Here is a 16,221-nt window from a genome sequence, read left to right on the forward strand (position 1 = left end):
ATGGACCACAACAGAGGATGCAGAAGGGATGCATGCGTGTGCAGGGCAAGCCTGGCGCTCTCTGTCCTAGCCCTGGGGGCCCGGGGTTGCTGAGGGTCTGGGAACCGTGCCCCACGTGGGTTACCAAGATCACACTGCACAGGCAGCCTGACTGTGCCCAGCAGGGGCTCAGAGGATCAGCCAGGGCGGACTAAACTCACTGGCGGCCCTGCACTGGTGGCTAGCTTATCGTTAGCCTCAGCTGGGGCACCCAGGCCGGCGCTGGCAGCGAGCCCAGGTGGGCGGCAGCCCAGGCCGGGCGGCCCTGGAGGCGAGGGCGGCGCTCGGAGCGGAGCCCCTGGGCGCTCCAGGCCTGCGGAGCGAGCCCCGCGCGCGGGCGGGCCGGAGCTGCTCCTGCGGGTCCGGACCCTCGCCCCCGCGGCGGCGGGAGGGGGCGGCCTCGCGGGGACCCGACGCGTTTGGGGGGCGGGGACGAAGCCCAAGGAGCAAAGTCCAGGTCGCAGCAATCAACAGCTCTGCCCCCGAAGAGAGAGGAGCGAGGTCGGAGGTGTGGGAGGCCGCAGCCGGGACCCGGCGCGGGGCAGGGGGCGCGGGCGGCCGCCGCGGGAATCTGTCCTGGAACCTCCCCGGGTGTGGGTCTCAGACCCGGGCCCCAACCTGGGGAACCCCCGGGCGGGTACGGGAGGAGGCTGGTTGTACCCCCAGTCCACCCCTCCGCCCCCTACCCCGTCCGGGCTCTGGACCTAACTAAGCTGGTGGTTTCTCTCCAGGAGGAGATGGATGTCGAGGCAGCAAGGAATGGAACAGCCCGGCGCCCCCGGACAGTGGAGGGCGACTTTGAACTCGGCAGCCCCCGGTACAGCTCCAGAAGCCACCTGCCTCTCCCTTCCACGGGAACCGACAGTCAAGTTCAGTCCTGAAAAGAAGTTTAGAGAGAGAGAGAGGGAGAGGGAGAGAAAATCCGTGGCTCTGATACCTGTGGTCTTTCAGAAGTGTCTTTGGAAATTTGTGTGAGAATCTGAGATTCTGACCTTGAAGCAGAAGTTTCAAGTGGCCTGGAGGAATGCCAGCAAGGCTCCCGTTTATTTATTTATTGAAGAGGGGCAGAGCCAAGAGGAAGGGGCTCCCTTTACAAGTACCCCCTTCCCTCTCTTCAGGGCTGATCCCATGACTGTAGATGCTGTATAATATTCTTTGTCTTACACAACTGTCACATGGACACATGATTTTCATTGCTCATCAGCTAACTATTCATGTTTACAGGCATCTGCTGCTAACAGTTGTGACTAACACTTCTCTTTCAATTATTTCTCTTCCTCTTTGTCTCACCCTTCCTTCCCCTCCTCCCCTGTAGGCCAGTTCCTTATTTCTGCTTTTGTGGGGGGGGGGGGTTAGGTAAAGAGAGGGAGCCTGACTAGGGTCAGCCTAAATCTTCCCTAACTTGTGTTTCCAAGTCAGTCAGTGTTGACAAGTGAACGCTTTGCTCTGCTGGTGAGTCTTTCTCCAGGCCTGGATCTGGCTCTGGGTTTGGCTCATTACAGGCTTCAAGACAGAGGGGCCCCATGTGTGCCTGTTTCTTCTTCAATGGTGGCAGTAATGAATCATTTTTTGTCCTTGTCCTAATTATGATGCTATTATAGTTCATATTAGGCCACCCAGAGCTAATTGACCCTGTGTCGTGAGTTGTCACCCAGAGACAAATTTATCAGGTTCTGTATTCTCTCCTCAAGGTGCAAGGGGCATGATAGGCTAACTGAAAATATGCCTATCTGATGCTTAAACTGAAGCATCGTTTTAGTCGGTTAACTTTTTTGGATAATGACATTGCTCTGTTTCTTCTGAGAATCATAGTATTTATTTCCAGAAAAAAATTAGTTTGGGCCATATTGAACTGGGAGAAAAAAATGGAAGAATTGTGTTAGTTCTCATTTTAAAAATGTGGCTTTTATCAGCTGGAAATTGAGGGTCAGGAGGACTGGGGATCTATAAATAAATGGCATGAAGAAGGCTATTTCTGGGTTGCACTGGCTGAACATTTGATGAGGGTATAAAGGAGCTGTCCCTGCAAGTGGAGGCAAGGCCTAGGAGTGGAGCTCTCCGGCTTCTGTTGAAAAGAAGAAAGCAGCTGAAGAGGGAAACACAGAAAGATACAAACAGGTTCCACTGTCAGGTGATGAAATTAAATACAATGAGACAAATTTTATGAAACCAGGGGAGGATTATGCACTCAAAGAAAGCTCACTTGAATATCTAGACAAATAGATTGTCTGTTACATGCTGCTGAAGCCTGTTTCTGGTTCTTTACCATGCTTAGTGATGGCTATTCATCTAGTGATTGTAAAATATATTGTATATAATTTAGGATTGAGTCATACAGTGTAGTGGTGTCAAACCTTTTATTGCCAAGGACAATGGTATGCATGTTGTTAGCTTACTGATGTTTATGTTGCGATGAGAAAAGCTCCTGGATTTACTGAATTTCAAGTCCTGCAGATGATTGCCTTGGCAGGGCTAGAAAAAATGAGTTCTTTTGTCTTATGCAGTCCACTGGCTGGATGTTGCCCACCCCTGATTTACCTGAATAAATGTATCCTAGGCAAAAAATAACAAGAGTTTACATTTTTGCAGAGAGATCAAATATGAATAATATATATGCTAACTAAGCAATCGATTGCTTGTTAGAAGGTAATGAATCTTGTAGAAAACATAGCACTAGGAAATCAGCAGTGTCGTCAAAAGTTCTTAGCAATTTTAATGAGAGTGGTTGAGTTGGCCTTTTTCTGAGGCCCGTATTTGAACAAAGACTACCAAGAAATGAGAGGCTAGAGTAGAGCAGATGTCTGAAAAGAGAGCCTGCTTGGCAGGGGTGAGAGACAAAGACCCTGTGATGGGAACATGGTTCCTTTGGGTTGGTTTGCTCACAAGACCACAGAAAGGCCACTGTGACCAGAACAGTGGACCAAAAATGGGAGTAAGAGATGTGGTCAGAAGGGAATAAGGAAATGGAGAATCCAGGGCTGTAGAGGCCAAATATAAAGAGCCTTGACTTTCACCCCAAGAAAAAATGGAAGTCTTTGTGATTTAGCAGAAAAATTACATCATAAGAGTTGAATTGGTACATTATCGCTATTGGATGTGGATAGACTTATGGGGGAGCAGGTGCAATTGAAGAGACCAGGCCAGTTCTGTGGATAACAAGAAAAGTAAATTCTAGATGTAGTTTGTATGCAGAACAACATTTCTCAGCACTACTCTCCATAATTTTTAGAAAAGTGGTCTTTACTAATTTTTGATTAACTAGTACTGTTTAAAGAATTGTCCTGGCAAGCAGTGCGAATGTGTTCATATGGAAGTATGAACCTGCTTGCAGGTTCTGTGAGGCAGGTAATGATTTCTCATCCTCCAGAGGTGCTTATAGTACCTTGGACAGTTACCCGTGGACATTAGCATGAATGGCTGTCTTGCACAACCAGTTAAACTGGTTACTTTTTTTTTTTTTTTTTTTTTTTGCCAGTCCTGGGCTTGAGCTCAGGGCCTGAGCACTGTCCTTGGACTCTTTCAAGGCTAGAGCTCTACCACTTGAGCCTAAGCACCACTTTTGGCTTTTTTCTATGTATGTGGTACCAAGGAATTGAACCCGGGTCTTCATGCATGCTAGGCAAGCATTCTACCACTAGGCCAAACTCCCGGCCCCTAAACTGGATACTTTTAACAATGTTGGGTATCACATTTTTGAATTGAAAAATACTATATTTAACTAGTAGAACTATTTAGGCATGTTTGAACCATTTCCTAACCAGTTATATGTAAATATTTTACAGCAATCAAGACAGGAGAAAAACAAAGAAAGTCAGTTTGACTGGATCATTAACCCTGGTAAGTTATGAAATATTAAATGGAAATAATCCTACTTTTCATTCAAATTTGGAGTTTGAATTTATTGTGATAGAGCAAGTACCTAAAGAATGGAAGTCATGATGGTTGTCCCTACTGTCCCTTTTAGCTCCTTGTACACAATGGCCCAAGATCCCAAGATGGATGATAAAGGAGTCAGGGGGTATCTGGCTGAGATATGGGCAGAAATTAAAAATATGAAGTTTGATTCAGGTGCCAGTGGCCTATATCCCTGATCCTAGCTAGTCCAGAGGATGAGATCTGAGGATCACAGTTTAAAGCAAGCCTGGGCAACAAAGTCTGTGAGACTCTTATCTCCAGTGAACTACCCCCCAAAAGGCCAAAATGGAGTTCTAGATCAAGTGGTAGACCACTAGCCTTGAGTGAAAGAAACTAAGGACAGCATCCAGACACTGAGTTCATGCTCTAAGACTGGCACAGGCACACACACACACACACAGCATGTTTGTCATAATGTGGAAACTTTCCCATTTCAGAAAGCAAATTTCTGCTTTGTTTCACACTCCTATGCCCCGCAAATCTCAAAGTTATCTATCAATAAGCTTACATTTAAAGAAGATATTTTAAAATAAGAAATCTATGTTCATATTTGATTTGCAGGTAGGTTGGTTAAATACAGAATACCTATTAGGAATTCTGATTCTTCTTTAGACCATTTTTCATGTTTATTACTGATATATGAAAGAGAAATTCTTTGGGAAGAAGTCTGATGCAGTTTTATCTTCTTCTCTATTTGGGGGAAGTACTGGGATTTGAATTTAGGGCCTTGCACCTGGATGTTTGCTTTTTGTTTTCTTGCTGCTTTTGTGATGTTCCAGGTGACTCTTGAATGTTTGTAAAGAATGGCCTCAGATTTTCCTTCTCCCTAACCCTCTCATGAAGCTGACATACCACCTTAAGGTGCATACCACCTTAATGGTCTTACTGATTGAGAAGAGGCCCCACTGACTCTTTGCTCAGTTTGGGCTCAAACCATAAGCTTCTCAATCTATCTCTGGGATTACCAAGTGTGAGCCCCACAACTGGCCTAAATTCTTTTTCATTTGTAATATATCTCAGAGAGGCAGCCAACCAGGTGTTTGTCTACTTTTGGTAAATGCAATGTGTTTCAAACTGACAATATTTACTATCAAAGAAATTAGAATTAAGTCAGTTGAAATCTCTTACTATGTCCAACATAGTAAGTTAACAGATAAAAAGACATATCTACTATTGCACACTTTTTAGGTCACTTCAAAGCCATATTCATTCTCTTCTTCCTTGTTTTAATTAGAGCCTTGGAAAATATACTGGTTGTAATCAAAATCTTGTTATTATACAAAAATTTAAAATCTGTGCCTTGTAGACAATATAATAGTACATGCACACTATAACATTGAAATTTTCATTTGTACTTAAATTTTAGTTTAAATTGAAATTTAATTTAATCTTCATTCCACTTATAAAGATATGTGTGTATATTTATAAATGTCCTCAAAGATTTTATGACAAAGCTGTGCAATCATAAAATTTTTAAATAGCTTAATTTTTTAAAAAATCACTGAACACACATCTAGGCTTACTAAAGATGTTGCTATGAAATTCACCTAATGCAACCTTAACCTTAGAAACTGATTTGATTAATTTGCAAAATATTAAATCTATCCTCAATATCATGCAAGGCCACTAAACACAGCCATATGAAATAGTCTGACTCTATGCTTTGAGCCATGGCTTACAGAACAAAGTACTCTCTATCCCTCTTTCCTTGAAACCACTAAAAATGAGCCTTGGTGACACTGTTTCCTTTTGTAGCAATTTTTGGAGTCTTTCCCCATTTCCTCTTATTTTACCTGCTCCTTTTGTTTCTTTCTGTCTGGCTCAGATCCTAGTCTCTGTTGATACTCGTGCTTGCCCTATGTGATTGATGATGGAATTTGACCCTAGGATCACAGTGAACTTTTGGAACTCTTTGAGAACAGTTTGCACACATACTCAGTTCCTACCATGAGCTTCCAAACTGAGACTCACCTGGGTATTGACCCTGTGTGACTCAACTTTAGCCTTCAAAAATGCCATTCCACTATCATGACTCATTCTGTATTCTCCTGAGAACTATTGTCTCCAAAAGTGGACAACAGTGTCAGGGAAAATAGGCAGAGTAAAAAGTACAAAAACTGAAGAAAAATGCAAAAACAAAAAAATGGAAGCATAAAAGTAAGATTTTGACAGAACGAATCATATGTCAATCAGAACAGTTGAGGAAGTGGGGGAGCCTGTGGCTCTCACCTGCCATTCTAGCTACTCAATAGGCTGAGATCTGAAGACTGAGATTCAAAGTCAACCCAATTAACTACCAGAAAACTGGAATTGGCACTGGGGCTCAAAATAGTAGAGAACTAATCTTGAGTGAAAAAACTCAGTCAGGAGACTGAGATCTAGAGATCATGGTTCAAAGCTAGTACAGGAAGGAAGGTCTCTTATCTCCAAGTGACGATCAAGAGAGGCAGAAGTACAGATGTTGCTCAAGTGGCAGAACACCAGCCTTGAGTATAAAGCTAAGCAACAGCACCCAACACCCAGGCCTTGAGTATAATATGGAGAATTGGCATGTGTATGCACATTAATACACGTCACACACATACACACACACACACACATACACACAGAGGCATGCAAATCTTGAGGAAAGATGCAGATTAGAGAGGATTATAAAGATACTGAGAGCCAGGCAACATGGAACATGCAAATGTAATCCCAGCTACTTGACAGGTAAGAAGGAGGAGGATCATGAGTTCAAGACCAGACTGAAAACTTGTGGATACCATGTCTCAGAAACAAAATGTAAACAAAAGGGTTTGGGGCGTGGCCCAGGTGGTAGAGAGCTTTACAGGCAAGAGCAAAGCCATGAGTTTAATACTTACTTAAAAAATAAAATAAAACAATGAGTAACAAATACTTTTAAGAGTCACAGGGTTAGTTCTTGGGAGTTGTGTACTTCTCAAGACATGTCCATGTCTTCTTTGTAGATATCTTGAATTCAAATGTTTGTTATAGTCCAATAGGCTCTGTATTATCTAATCTCTAAATCCTTTCCCCACCTCTCATTGGGTTCTTCAGGAATTCTACTTCATAGAATCACTTAAACACTTTATGTATCTTTTAGTGACTTGATATTCTACGCCCATCTCCCACCCTCAATTTTCCTCTCTCAGTCTTCAAGATTCTACATGAGCTATCATGATTAAGACTTTCTCAAAGTCAACAGTTCCCAACAATGGTATCTTTGTTGCTCTTTACTACTGAAAGAGAACTAGTCTTCAAAAATCACACTGCTGCCTTTTGAAATTCTGTCTCTGAAATACTCTGAAGGCTATGTGGGTCTATCTGTGTGTGTGTGTATGAGTATATTAATATCTGCCTAGGTGCTTGTTATTCCCTATGCTCAGAAGTTCTGAAAGATCAAACAGTATTTCATAATGAAACTAAACATTTATCCTTTCTTATATTGAAATTATTCACCCAAATCAAATATTTTTAAACATAAATAACAAGATTGAATTCATCACAAAAGCACCAAATAGAATAACAAAATTGATTTGCAAATGATTTATATTGGAAATATCTTTCTCTTCAATATATTTATTTGCAAAAAAATGGTGCTGACATCAGATGAATTGCATTGCAGAAAAAGAGAAATGCCACATAACAAGCTAAGTGTTATTTTATTTCCCTATTCTTTCCTTCTTTCTTTCTTTTAGTTCCGTTACTCTGACTGGAAAGATAAATTATTTATGTTCCTGGGCACTATCATGGCCATTGCTCATGGATCAGGGCTTCCCCTCATGATGATAGTATTTGGAGAAATGACGGATAAATTTGTTAAGGATGCTGGAAATTTCTCCTTCCCAGGTAAGCAAGTCTCCTGGATTTTTCAAACACGAAATGTATGTAGTTGGGTAAAAGATTAAAATTTTATTTTTTAATATTCATTATTTACTTGTTGATTGATTAGACATGTGAATGATCCCAAACAGAACAGTAACAATTGTGAGATGTCAAAATAAATCTTTATTTTCTCATTTAAATGTTAGGAAATATCCTGTACAAGATTACCCATGTATGTCTGGGCACAGGAAACTGCATCTGAATAAAACAGGGAAGTTATTTTCCATAAGAACAAAGAAACTGTGGAAATGTATTTCATAGTGTCCATCCTGTTATGATTACTACTGAGTTTTGAAGCACATTGGTTACCTTAGACTATATTTCTTACATGTTTCTCCTACATAGTTGAGATGACAGTCACCAGTCACTATATTCTTATGTGCTTACATGTTAAGATAGGGCCTGGCTCACTTTTGCCTGGGTTGGCATCACACTGTGATTCTCTTGATTCTACTTTCTGAATAGCTGGGATTAGACTGTATGCTACCATGCCCAAAACAAATTAAAATTTTTAAAAAATCAGATTAAAACAATATGACTTGACTCATTTACAATTAGTAAGTTTGCTTTCAGATCAATTTCTAGGGTCCTCTTTTTGCTTTTCCAACAACTAGATAATTCTATAACTTACTTATTTGAAGCAGCTTTTATCTTGTTGCTTATCATGCAATTGAATAGTTTTTTAGCTAGACACATTAAGCAGGTACTATGTGTTATGCCCAGGGCCAAATTCAAGGTCTCCCTGGGGAACACATAAGCAGTGATTTCTCAGGAGAGCTGCCAGCTTGGTCTGTGTAGTCTTCAAATTAGATACACTTTGAGACATGACACCTGATTCTCTATGGCCACATTGTTAATAGGCCTGGAGGATTGGAGTAGGAAGCTCCACAAATGTTGTGAGTATCCAATATTCATTCTTTGGTAGCATTTGGGAATAGTATCATCATACCTTTTAGAAAACATAAAATATTTAAGGGATACACACTCTAAATTCAAACTTATCCAAACTCCTGGGGGCAGGAGATAGAGTTCTTACTGAGGTCCTAGCTCATCAAATAGAGATGATTTTTTTTTTCTGAGTCTGTTGGATTCTTGGGTAACTAGATCACATGGAAGCCAAGGGAGAATGGAATGTTAGAAGGGAAATAGATTTAAATTACAAGAGGGTCTAGACAATGACTTACTGTGAGTACAATAAGCTCATCCTTGTCAGCAGAATGAAGCTACTCCATGACAGAATTTTTCCTCACAATGATTCAGTTGTGTGGATCCATTATGTGCAAAGTATTTTGTATCCAAAATCTTAAGGACAGAGTGATAGAAAACAGTTCATCTGCACAATATCAAAGGACTTGCTATCTTTATGCCAAGTCAGTTGGCCTATATTAATCTAGAAAATTCTATGGGGAAATTGCCACCCCCATCCCACATGTACTGATATTGCCTTGTGGTTGAAGGGAAACGGTATATTTGATCCCCAAGTTTCATTGATATAAATAATACCTGAACTTCCTGTACAAACACTAATTCTTTAATGTGTGCTGAATAGCTCTATATAATAAAAAAACGGCCCAATTCATAATCAGACAAAGCAGGTATTGATTTATTTAAATACATCAACATGACCTTGAGGACTGTTTCTCTAATCCTGAATTTATGCCTTTATTACTCCCATCTCCATTTACCAAGTGTATGAACATGGGCCAGCTAGTTAATCAGTATTGTCATTTTGGGTCTCATTTTTGAAAGGTAATCATGTATTTACTGATACTATCAAATTGGTGATTTATGTAACATATGTAGAACATAATAAATGATCAGAAATTATCGAGGAAAACTGAGAGCTTGGAAATGAAATAAACAGTCTAAGATCAGAACCACAGACCCAAAAGTAGTTGAAGTTTTAAATAAATCTGGCCTTATCTCCCACTGGAAGGAGATAAGGAGAATTCACTGAATTCAGAGATGGGTCTCCCAGGTCATTTACACATGACAAAGCAACAAAGCAGATCAATTTCCCTCGTGGGGAACTCTCAACCTTGGGCATGGGATTTTCCATCCTACCATTTCCTGAGTGCAGTCTCCATAAACCATTTCCCTTTTTCATTTTTAACAGTGAAAAGAACTGATTTTTAAACAAGTAGTATGGTAGTTTTAGATCACAGGCCATACCTGCTGGGCTGACTTTCAGCTCTGCCGCTTACTAGCTTAGTGATTGGGATAAGTTTCTCCCTTCCTCAGTTTTCTCTGAGAAACAAAAGAAGTTTCTTCTGTAAAATGAGGTTTTATAGAAAAGTGAGGGAAGGGTTGAGTAGGGGAGGAATAAGTAACAATGGTGAACAGGGTGACATATTGAATTCATAAACTGCTTTGTTGAATGGCAGCCCCATTTGTACTACTTAAATAAAGATTAGAAGAATGTTTTCACAGATGTCTCATAGTCCTTACTGATGTACATACAAAGTGAATTCTTACATTTGGAGCAGAGCATGCTGGCTAGCAAATTTCAATGACTGTTAGCTATGATTAAAACGTAAAGCTGAGTGTGAGACACACCCCTGTAATCCAGCACTTGACAGGCTAAGTCAGACTGAACTGAGGCCAGCTTGGCATACACGGCTAGATCCTGCCTCAAAATAAACAATAATTTTTTAAACCATGAGAACTGGGAAAGGCTCACTGATATTATCAAATTCGCTCAAATGAGTAGATAATATGTGCCATTTTGCTTCTTCCTGCTTTAAATCTAGCGGATTTACTACTCTTAGTAAACAGGGTATGGAATGTAGAAATGGACACTGACAGCAGCCCCTTGGCTTCTCTCTGAGCAACTCAATCATCTCCTTTTCTTCCTTTTCAGTGAATGTCATTTGGCCTTTCTCTTGCTTATGTTGTAAGGAAGTATATAAGAGAAAAATTTTAAAAAAAAGTACAGACTTGGGTATTTGTAAGGTGTTTTGAACCACCAAAAAAAAAGTGCCCATTTAATCTTGGGTTTTCAGCTTCCATCATTTCATCATTCCTCTGCCCTCTGTTTTGTCACTTCCTGTCCCTCTGCACTTCATCATCCCCTCTATTTTATGTTAGGCTTTCTTGAAGGCCCAGGAGTGCTGAGAAAGGAGAGATTGGGAGAGCTCATCTTCTTACCTGGGCCTGCCATATATACCCTGCTCAAAACCCTTGGGTTCTGTGCTTGAGTAAGTGAACAGTGGGCATGAGTATGAAAAAAAAAGATATAGAGACTTTCCTTAAACAAAATGTTAGCATCTTTTATATAGTGTTCTCCTCCTCCTCCTCCTCCTCCTCCTCCTCCTCCTCCTCCTCTGCCTCCTCCTCCTCCTCCTCCTCCTCTTCTTCTTCTTCTTCTTCTTCTTCTTCTTCTTCTTCTTCTTCTTCTTCTTCTTCTTCGTTCCTCCTCCTCCTCCTCCTCCTCCTCCTCCTTCTTCTTCTTCTTCTTGCCACACACCTGGCCCAACATATTTCTTTTTTTTTTTGGCCAGTCCTGGGCTTGAGCTCAGGGCCTGAGCACTGTCCTTGGACTTTCTCAAGGCTAGAGCTCTAACACTTGAGCCTCAGCACCACTTCTAGCTTTTTTCTATTTATGTAATACTGAGGAATTGAACCCAGGTCTTTGTGCATGCTAGGCAAGCACTCTATCATTAGGCCAAACTCCCGGCCCCATATTTCTTTATTATTATCTTCAAGTAGATGCACTGAGGGGATTCAATTCAACATATCAGTTTATGAACAATCTTGATCAGTATCACTCCTTTTATAATTTTCCCTTATTTTTTCCAAACCATCCTATGTAGTTCTATATTTTGATATTTAATATATAGGTTGCATATTTACATAGTTACATTTTCAAGAAAGTTTTAAAATATGGCAATGTCTATTCAAACTTAAATGTTATTTTCCTTTTCCTTTATTTAGTGAATTTTTCCCTGTCCATGCTAAATCCAGGCAGAATTCTGGAAGAAGAAATGACTAGGTATATGAATATATATACATGTATGTATATTTGTGTGTGTATAGATCAGTGGCAAGTTCTTTTTAACATTTTACTGAAAAATAATCTTAACTATGGAGCTGTAAAAATGCATACAGGTCAGCTGTAATTCATATCCCCTCTCCTCATTTATGCCCTAACTCCCATTGAAAAAGTTACATACATCAAATCTTTCACTTCAATGGTACTCGTAGAAATAAAGTATTTTCCTACTTAACCATGATACAGTTACCAACTTAAGTAAATTTAATATTGATACAGTACCCTGATCCAGTGTTATCTGTAATGTAATTTTATTATTTGAAATAACAGGGTCATTTATGCATTCCTTCCCCTGACAATCTTCTAATAGAAGTCCCAAAAGCCTGTAACATGATGTTTATATGGCTGCATATTAGTTAGCTTTGCTGATTAAAATGAGGACAGTCTGCTTTTTGAAGTAAGCCTGAAAGATGTCTATCTGGAATCAGTTTGAAACATTAGGTTGAAAAATGTGTCTGAAATAAAGAAACTCATGAGAATGTTGTTCTTGGGTAGTGTGAGACAAGTATTGAAATTACATTTTTTAAGATAATTTTTAGTTAGTTGCTTAAGTTTTCACTCCAAATTGACCTGGATCATTCATATTTAAAATATTTTCAAGCTATAAAATCTAGAGTTTCTGAGGTCTTGTATAAAACTATTATGAGAAGCTGATGGCTCGTACTAGCTGCTAATGAGGCTGAGATCTGAGGATTGTGGTACAAAGCCATCCCAGTCAGCAAAGTCTGTGAGAGACTTGGCTCCAATTAAGCATCGAAAAGCTGGAAGTAGAACTGTGGCTCATGTGGCAGAGTCCTAGTTTTGAGCAAATAAGCTTAGGGATAGTTCCCAGACCCTGAGTTTAAGCCCCAGAGTGGGCACAAAAAGAGGGTTAGGGAGGATTATACTGAGAACCATTTTATTTGTTCTGTTTACTCCTATATTTTCAGTATGAAAATAGTTGTGAACTTTTTCAGCACAACAAGATATGAATCTAAGATCCAGTTATGTAAGAAGAGTCAGATAACAAGTTGACATCAGTTTAAAATAAATTGGCATCTTTTTTTTGCCATTTTAACCACAAGCATGCATCTGTTTTCATGGAAGGATAGTTCAAGTCCGTAGATTTGCCATTGTCATGAGCTCATCATCTTGTCATTTAAAAAAAGAACAAATTCAAAGTGTATTTGTTACAGTGTCCTTCACAGTCTTTGTATTACACTGCTTAATTACACTTATTATACTGCTTAATTTATAATTCTGAAATAATCCCCCAGAAAGAAAAGAACAAGAGATGGTAGTAAAAAGAGCCTTTCCAATTCTTTTCCAGGTATGCCTACTACTATTCAGGATTAGGAGCTGGAGTTCTTGTTGCTGCCTACATACAAGTTTCATTTTGGACTTTGGCAGCTAGCCGGCAGATTAAGAAAATCAGGCAAAAGTTTTTTCATGCAATTCTACGACAGGAAATAGGCTGGTTTGACATCAATGGCACCACTGAACTCAATACACGGCTAACAGAGTAAGTGAGTTACTGTTAATATCACATTTTTGTTAAAAATGAAGCTCTGTGTGAACATTTGTTAGGGGAAGGAAGATTTTTAAACCAAAAGAATTTTGCCAGATTAAGTGCTTGATATAAATTGGAACTATAACAAGAGGTTTTCTAAATCTGTGAGTCTTTTCTTCAATTATGTAGTAGAGAACTTAAGTGTACATTTTATACCTATTTATTTTTCATAGAGCTTACTGTAATGTCTGACAGGCATTTGACCTGTTGGTGGTTGAGGGAATTAATAAATGATTGCCTGATTACACAGAGCCTTGCCTTAATTAGGTGTTGACACTTCTCTTAATAAATATTTAAAGGCCCATTATATGCTAAGCATTGCTCTATGGGGGCAGTGGTGGGGCTGAGGGGATGGGATCTGTCCAGGAACAAAGCAGGTGTGTTTGTCCTTTTAGTCTTAACAGGACATCAGGGGGAGAAAAGATGCTAGACTCTTCTTGACAGGAAGTTCTGGCAAGAGCAGGGTGAGCAAATGAGGTCAAGAAAGGAGGGAAGATCAAGGGATTCAGGGCTGTAAAGGCCTTGGTAAGGACTTAGTGTTCACACTGAAAGAAACAGAGGTTTTTTTCTCAGACTTCCATTTTCAGAAGATCACACAGTTGTCATAAAAATAAGAGCAAGGGTAGAAGGCTGGAGTTCTTTCCTATTACCTTGCCATTTAGGTTGACCACCCCTTGTCTCAAACACATGTGACCAGAAGTGTTTTCCATTTGGGAGGGTTTTAGATTTTGTACTATATACATAGACTTTACTTACTGAGAATCTTCTTTCCAAAAACTTGAAGTTTGTTGAGCACCAATGTAATGGTCAAAAAGATTACATGTTGATAATAGTGTTGAACTAAAGTCCAAGCTTTCTGGAGACTGGCAGGGGAAGGTTGAGGCAGAGAGGCCAGCCTATGTTATATAACAAGATTCTATCTAAACATAAAACAATAGCAAATTAAAAGAAGAGAAAGGGGATAAATTTTGACCTTTTTGGATTAGGAAGACTATGTATTAGGAAATGAGACTCACCTAATAACATTCTCAGTTATTATTGCTCAGCTCTTCCTAACTCCTGCTTTTAAACAGAATGATTCATTTGTTCAAAATGCTAATGCTTCCCTAGTAGAATTAACTAATTTCAAAGTGTCAACTTTAATAGAATTAGCCTCTTAGAAATGTGAATTAATCCTGATTTCCTTCCTTTGTGCAGAATTTAGGTGGGGAAAATATCATTCACAAGACTAAGACTCTGAAAGAGGTTTACAGTAGTGTGAACATATCTTTTATTTATCTATGTTTTTGTTGAATATCTACTTCACCTTTCTAACTGAAGACCTCCTGCCTGTAACCATGTAGGTGTGATCTTTTTTAGTGACATCTCCAAAATCAGTGAAGGAATTGGTGACAAGGTTGGAATGTTCTTTCAAGCAATAGCCACGTTTTTTGCAGGATTCATAGTGGGATTCATCAGAGGATGGAAGCTTACCCTTGTGATAATGGCCATTAGCCCTCTCCTGGGGCTCTCTACAGCTGTTTGGGCAAAGGTCTGTGAAACATGAGCATTTTCATGAGGGTTAACCCGCCCCATTTAAAGTTCTTTTTAACATCCAGAGGGTTGGTATTTGTTCAGTGCTAAATGTCAGCAGAAAACCACATTCAGAAATGTGTTGCTCATATGAAGGACATTAATTTCAATGGACTCAAAAAGTCAATTTTAACCACAGTTACAGAATATTGAGGACTTTTTGATGTTGTTCTTTTAGGGGGATTTTGTGAGGGTTTTTGCCTTGTCATGTTACATGTTTGGTTAAATCTCATGGCACGGTAGTTTAAATGATGCATATGGATATGTCTTTAAGGAAGCACATCTTAAATGATACATTTTGTTTATTTTCAATTGTTACTCATGAGAGTTTTGTGGCATTCCAGCAGTTTTGCTTTGTAATTACATACATACACACACACACACACACACACACATCTTTTACTTCAGTCAATACTTCAGTGTAGCATAATTTTATTTGTAATATTTATCTGTTCTGAGGTTGATGATTTACTAGGTGAACTTTTTGTTACTTGTGTCTTTTCATGGTTGCCTCTTGGTTCCTTTCAGGAAGCATCTTATTTAGATATCCCATTATTTAGTAGAATGCCCTCGAATAAGTCTGAAGGTATTCTTCTCATATTTCCAAATCATGACACAACAGAGGAAAGCAAGTGAATCTTCTTAAAGAAACACTTAGATATGAATGATGAGAGAATTCTGTATGGATTTCCTTTTCCTGACTATGGCTAGGCTATCAGCCTACGAGCACCATTGGATCTAGTATATGGAATGTCGTTTGCTACATGACTTTGATTTGGAAACAAAAAGTAGGTTAAGGAGCTACCCAGCCTTTTAATTTTTCTCCCCATGTGAAAGTCATGACTGTTTCTCCTTCTGTCCAGATTCTCTCTACATTCAGTGATAAAGAACTAGCTGCCTATGCAAAAGCAGGTGCCGTGGCAGAAGAGGCTCTGGGGGCGATCAGGACCGTGATAGCTTTCGGGGGCCAGAACAAAGAGCTGGAAAGGTCAGGAAGGTTCTTTGTCCACCGGTTCAAAGAACCCTCTTTTACATTTTGTTGTTCCTTTGTCTGTGGTTTCTGTTTATTCCTTCTCTTTTCTACTATTATCCCTTTCATCACAAAGTGAAAGCACCCTTTACTGCTGGCTGTGGGGATGCAGGCTCTGCATAGGAGCCTCCCCAGGTTCTCAGTCTCCTGCATTCAGACTCCCTTAGCAGCCTGCCG

The 16,221-nt window shown here is 39.8% G+C and overlaps 1 protein-coding gene across 3 annotated transcripts in view; it reads left to right on the plus strand.

The window, feature by feature from the left end:
* The first annotated feature begins 469 nt into the window (after nucleotides 1–469).
* Abcb4 (ATP binding cassette subfamily B member 4) overlaps nucleotides 470–16,221 on the plus strand; it is a 57,192-nt gene continuing 41,440 nt past the window's right edge. Inside the window, exons 1-8 of one of the 3 annotated variants that reach the window (XM_090332870.1) lie at nucleotides 470–540; nucleotides 771–856; nucleotides 3,822–3,876; nucleotides 7,656–7,806; nucleotides 11,776–11,833; nucleotides 13,203–13,394; nucleotides 14,802–14,973; nucleotides 15,878–16,002. In XM_090332870.1, the coding sequence (XP_090188996.1) occupies nucleotides 777–856; nucleotides 3,822–3,876; nucleotides 7,656–7,806; nucleotides 11,776–11,833; nucleotides 13,203–13,394; nucleotides 14,802–14,973; nucleotides 15,878–16,002 (833 nt within the window). In that variant the 5' untranslated portion in view covers nucleotides 470–540; nucleotides 771–776. Of the gene's footprint in view, nucleotides 548–770; nucleotides 857–3,821; nucleotides 3,877–7,655; nucleotides 7,807–11,775; nucleotides 11,834–13,202; nucleotides 13,395–14,801; nucleotides 14,974–15,877; nucleotides 16,003–16,221 lie in introns of those variants that run through there. The other 2 variants (XM_090332869.1, XM_090332871.1) reach the window with 2 other exon arrangements.

Source organism: Megascapheus bottae, chromosome 5, assembly GCF_031878675.1.
Source record: "Megascapheus bottae isolate mThoBot1 chromosome 5, mThoBot2.hap1, whole genome shotgun sequence".
NCBI classification, from domain to species: Eukaryota; Metazoa; Chordata; class Mammalia; order Rodentia; family Geomyidae; genus Megascapheus; species Megascapheus bottae.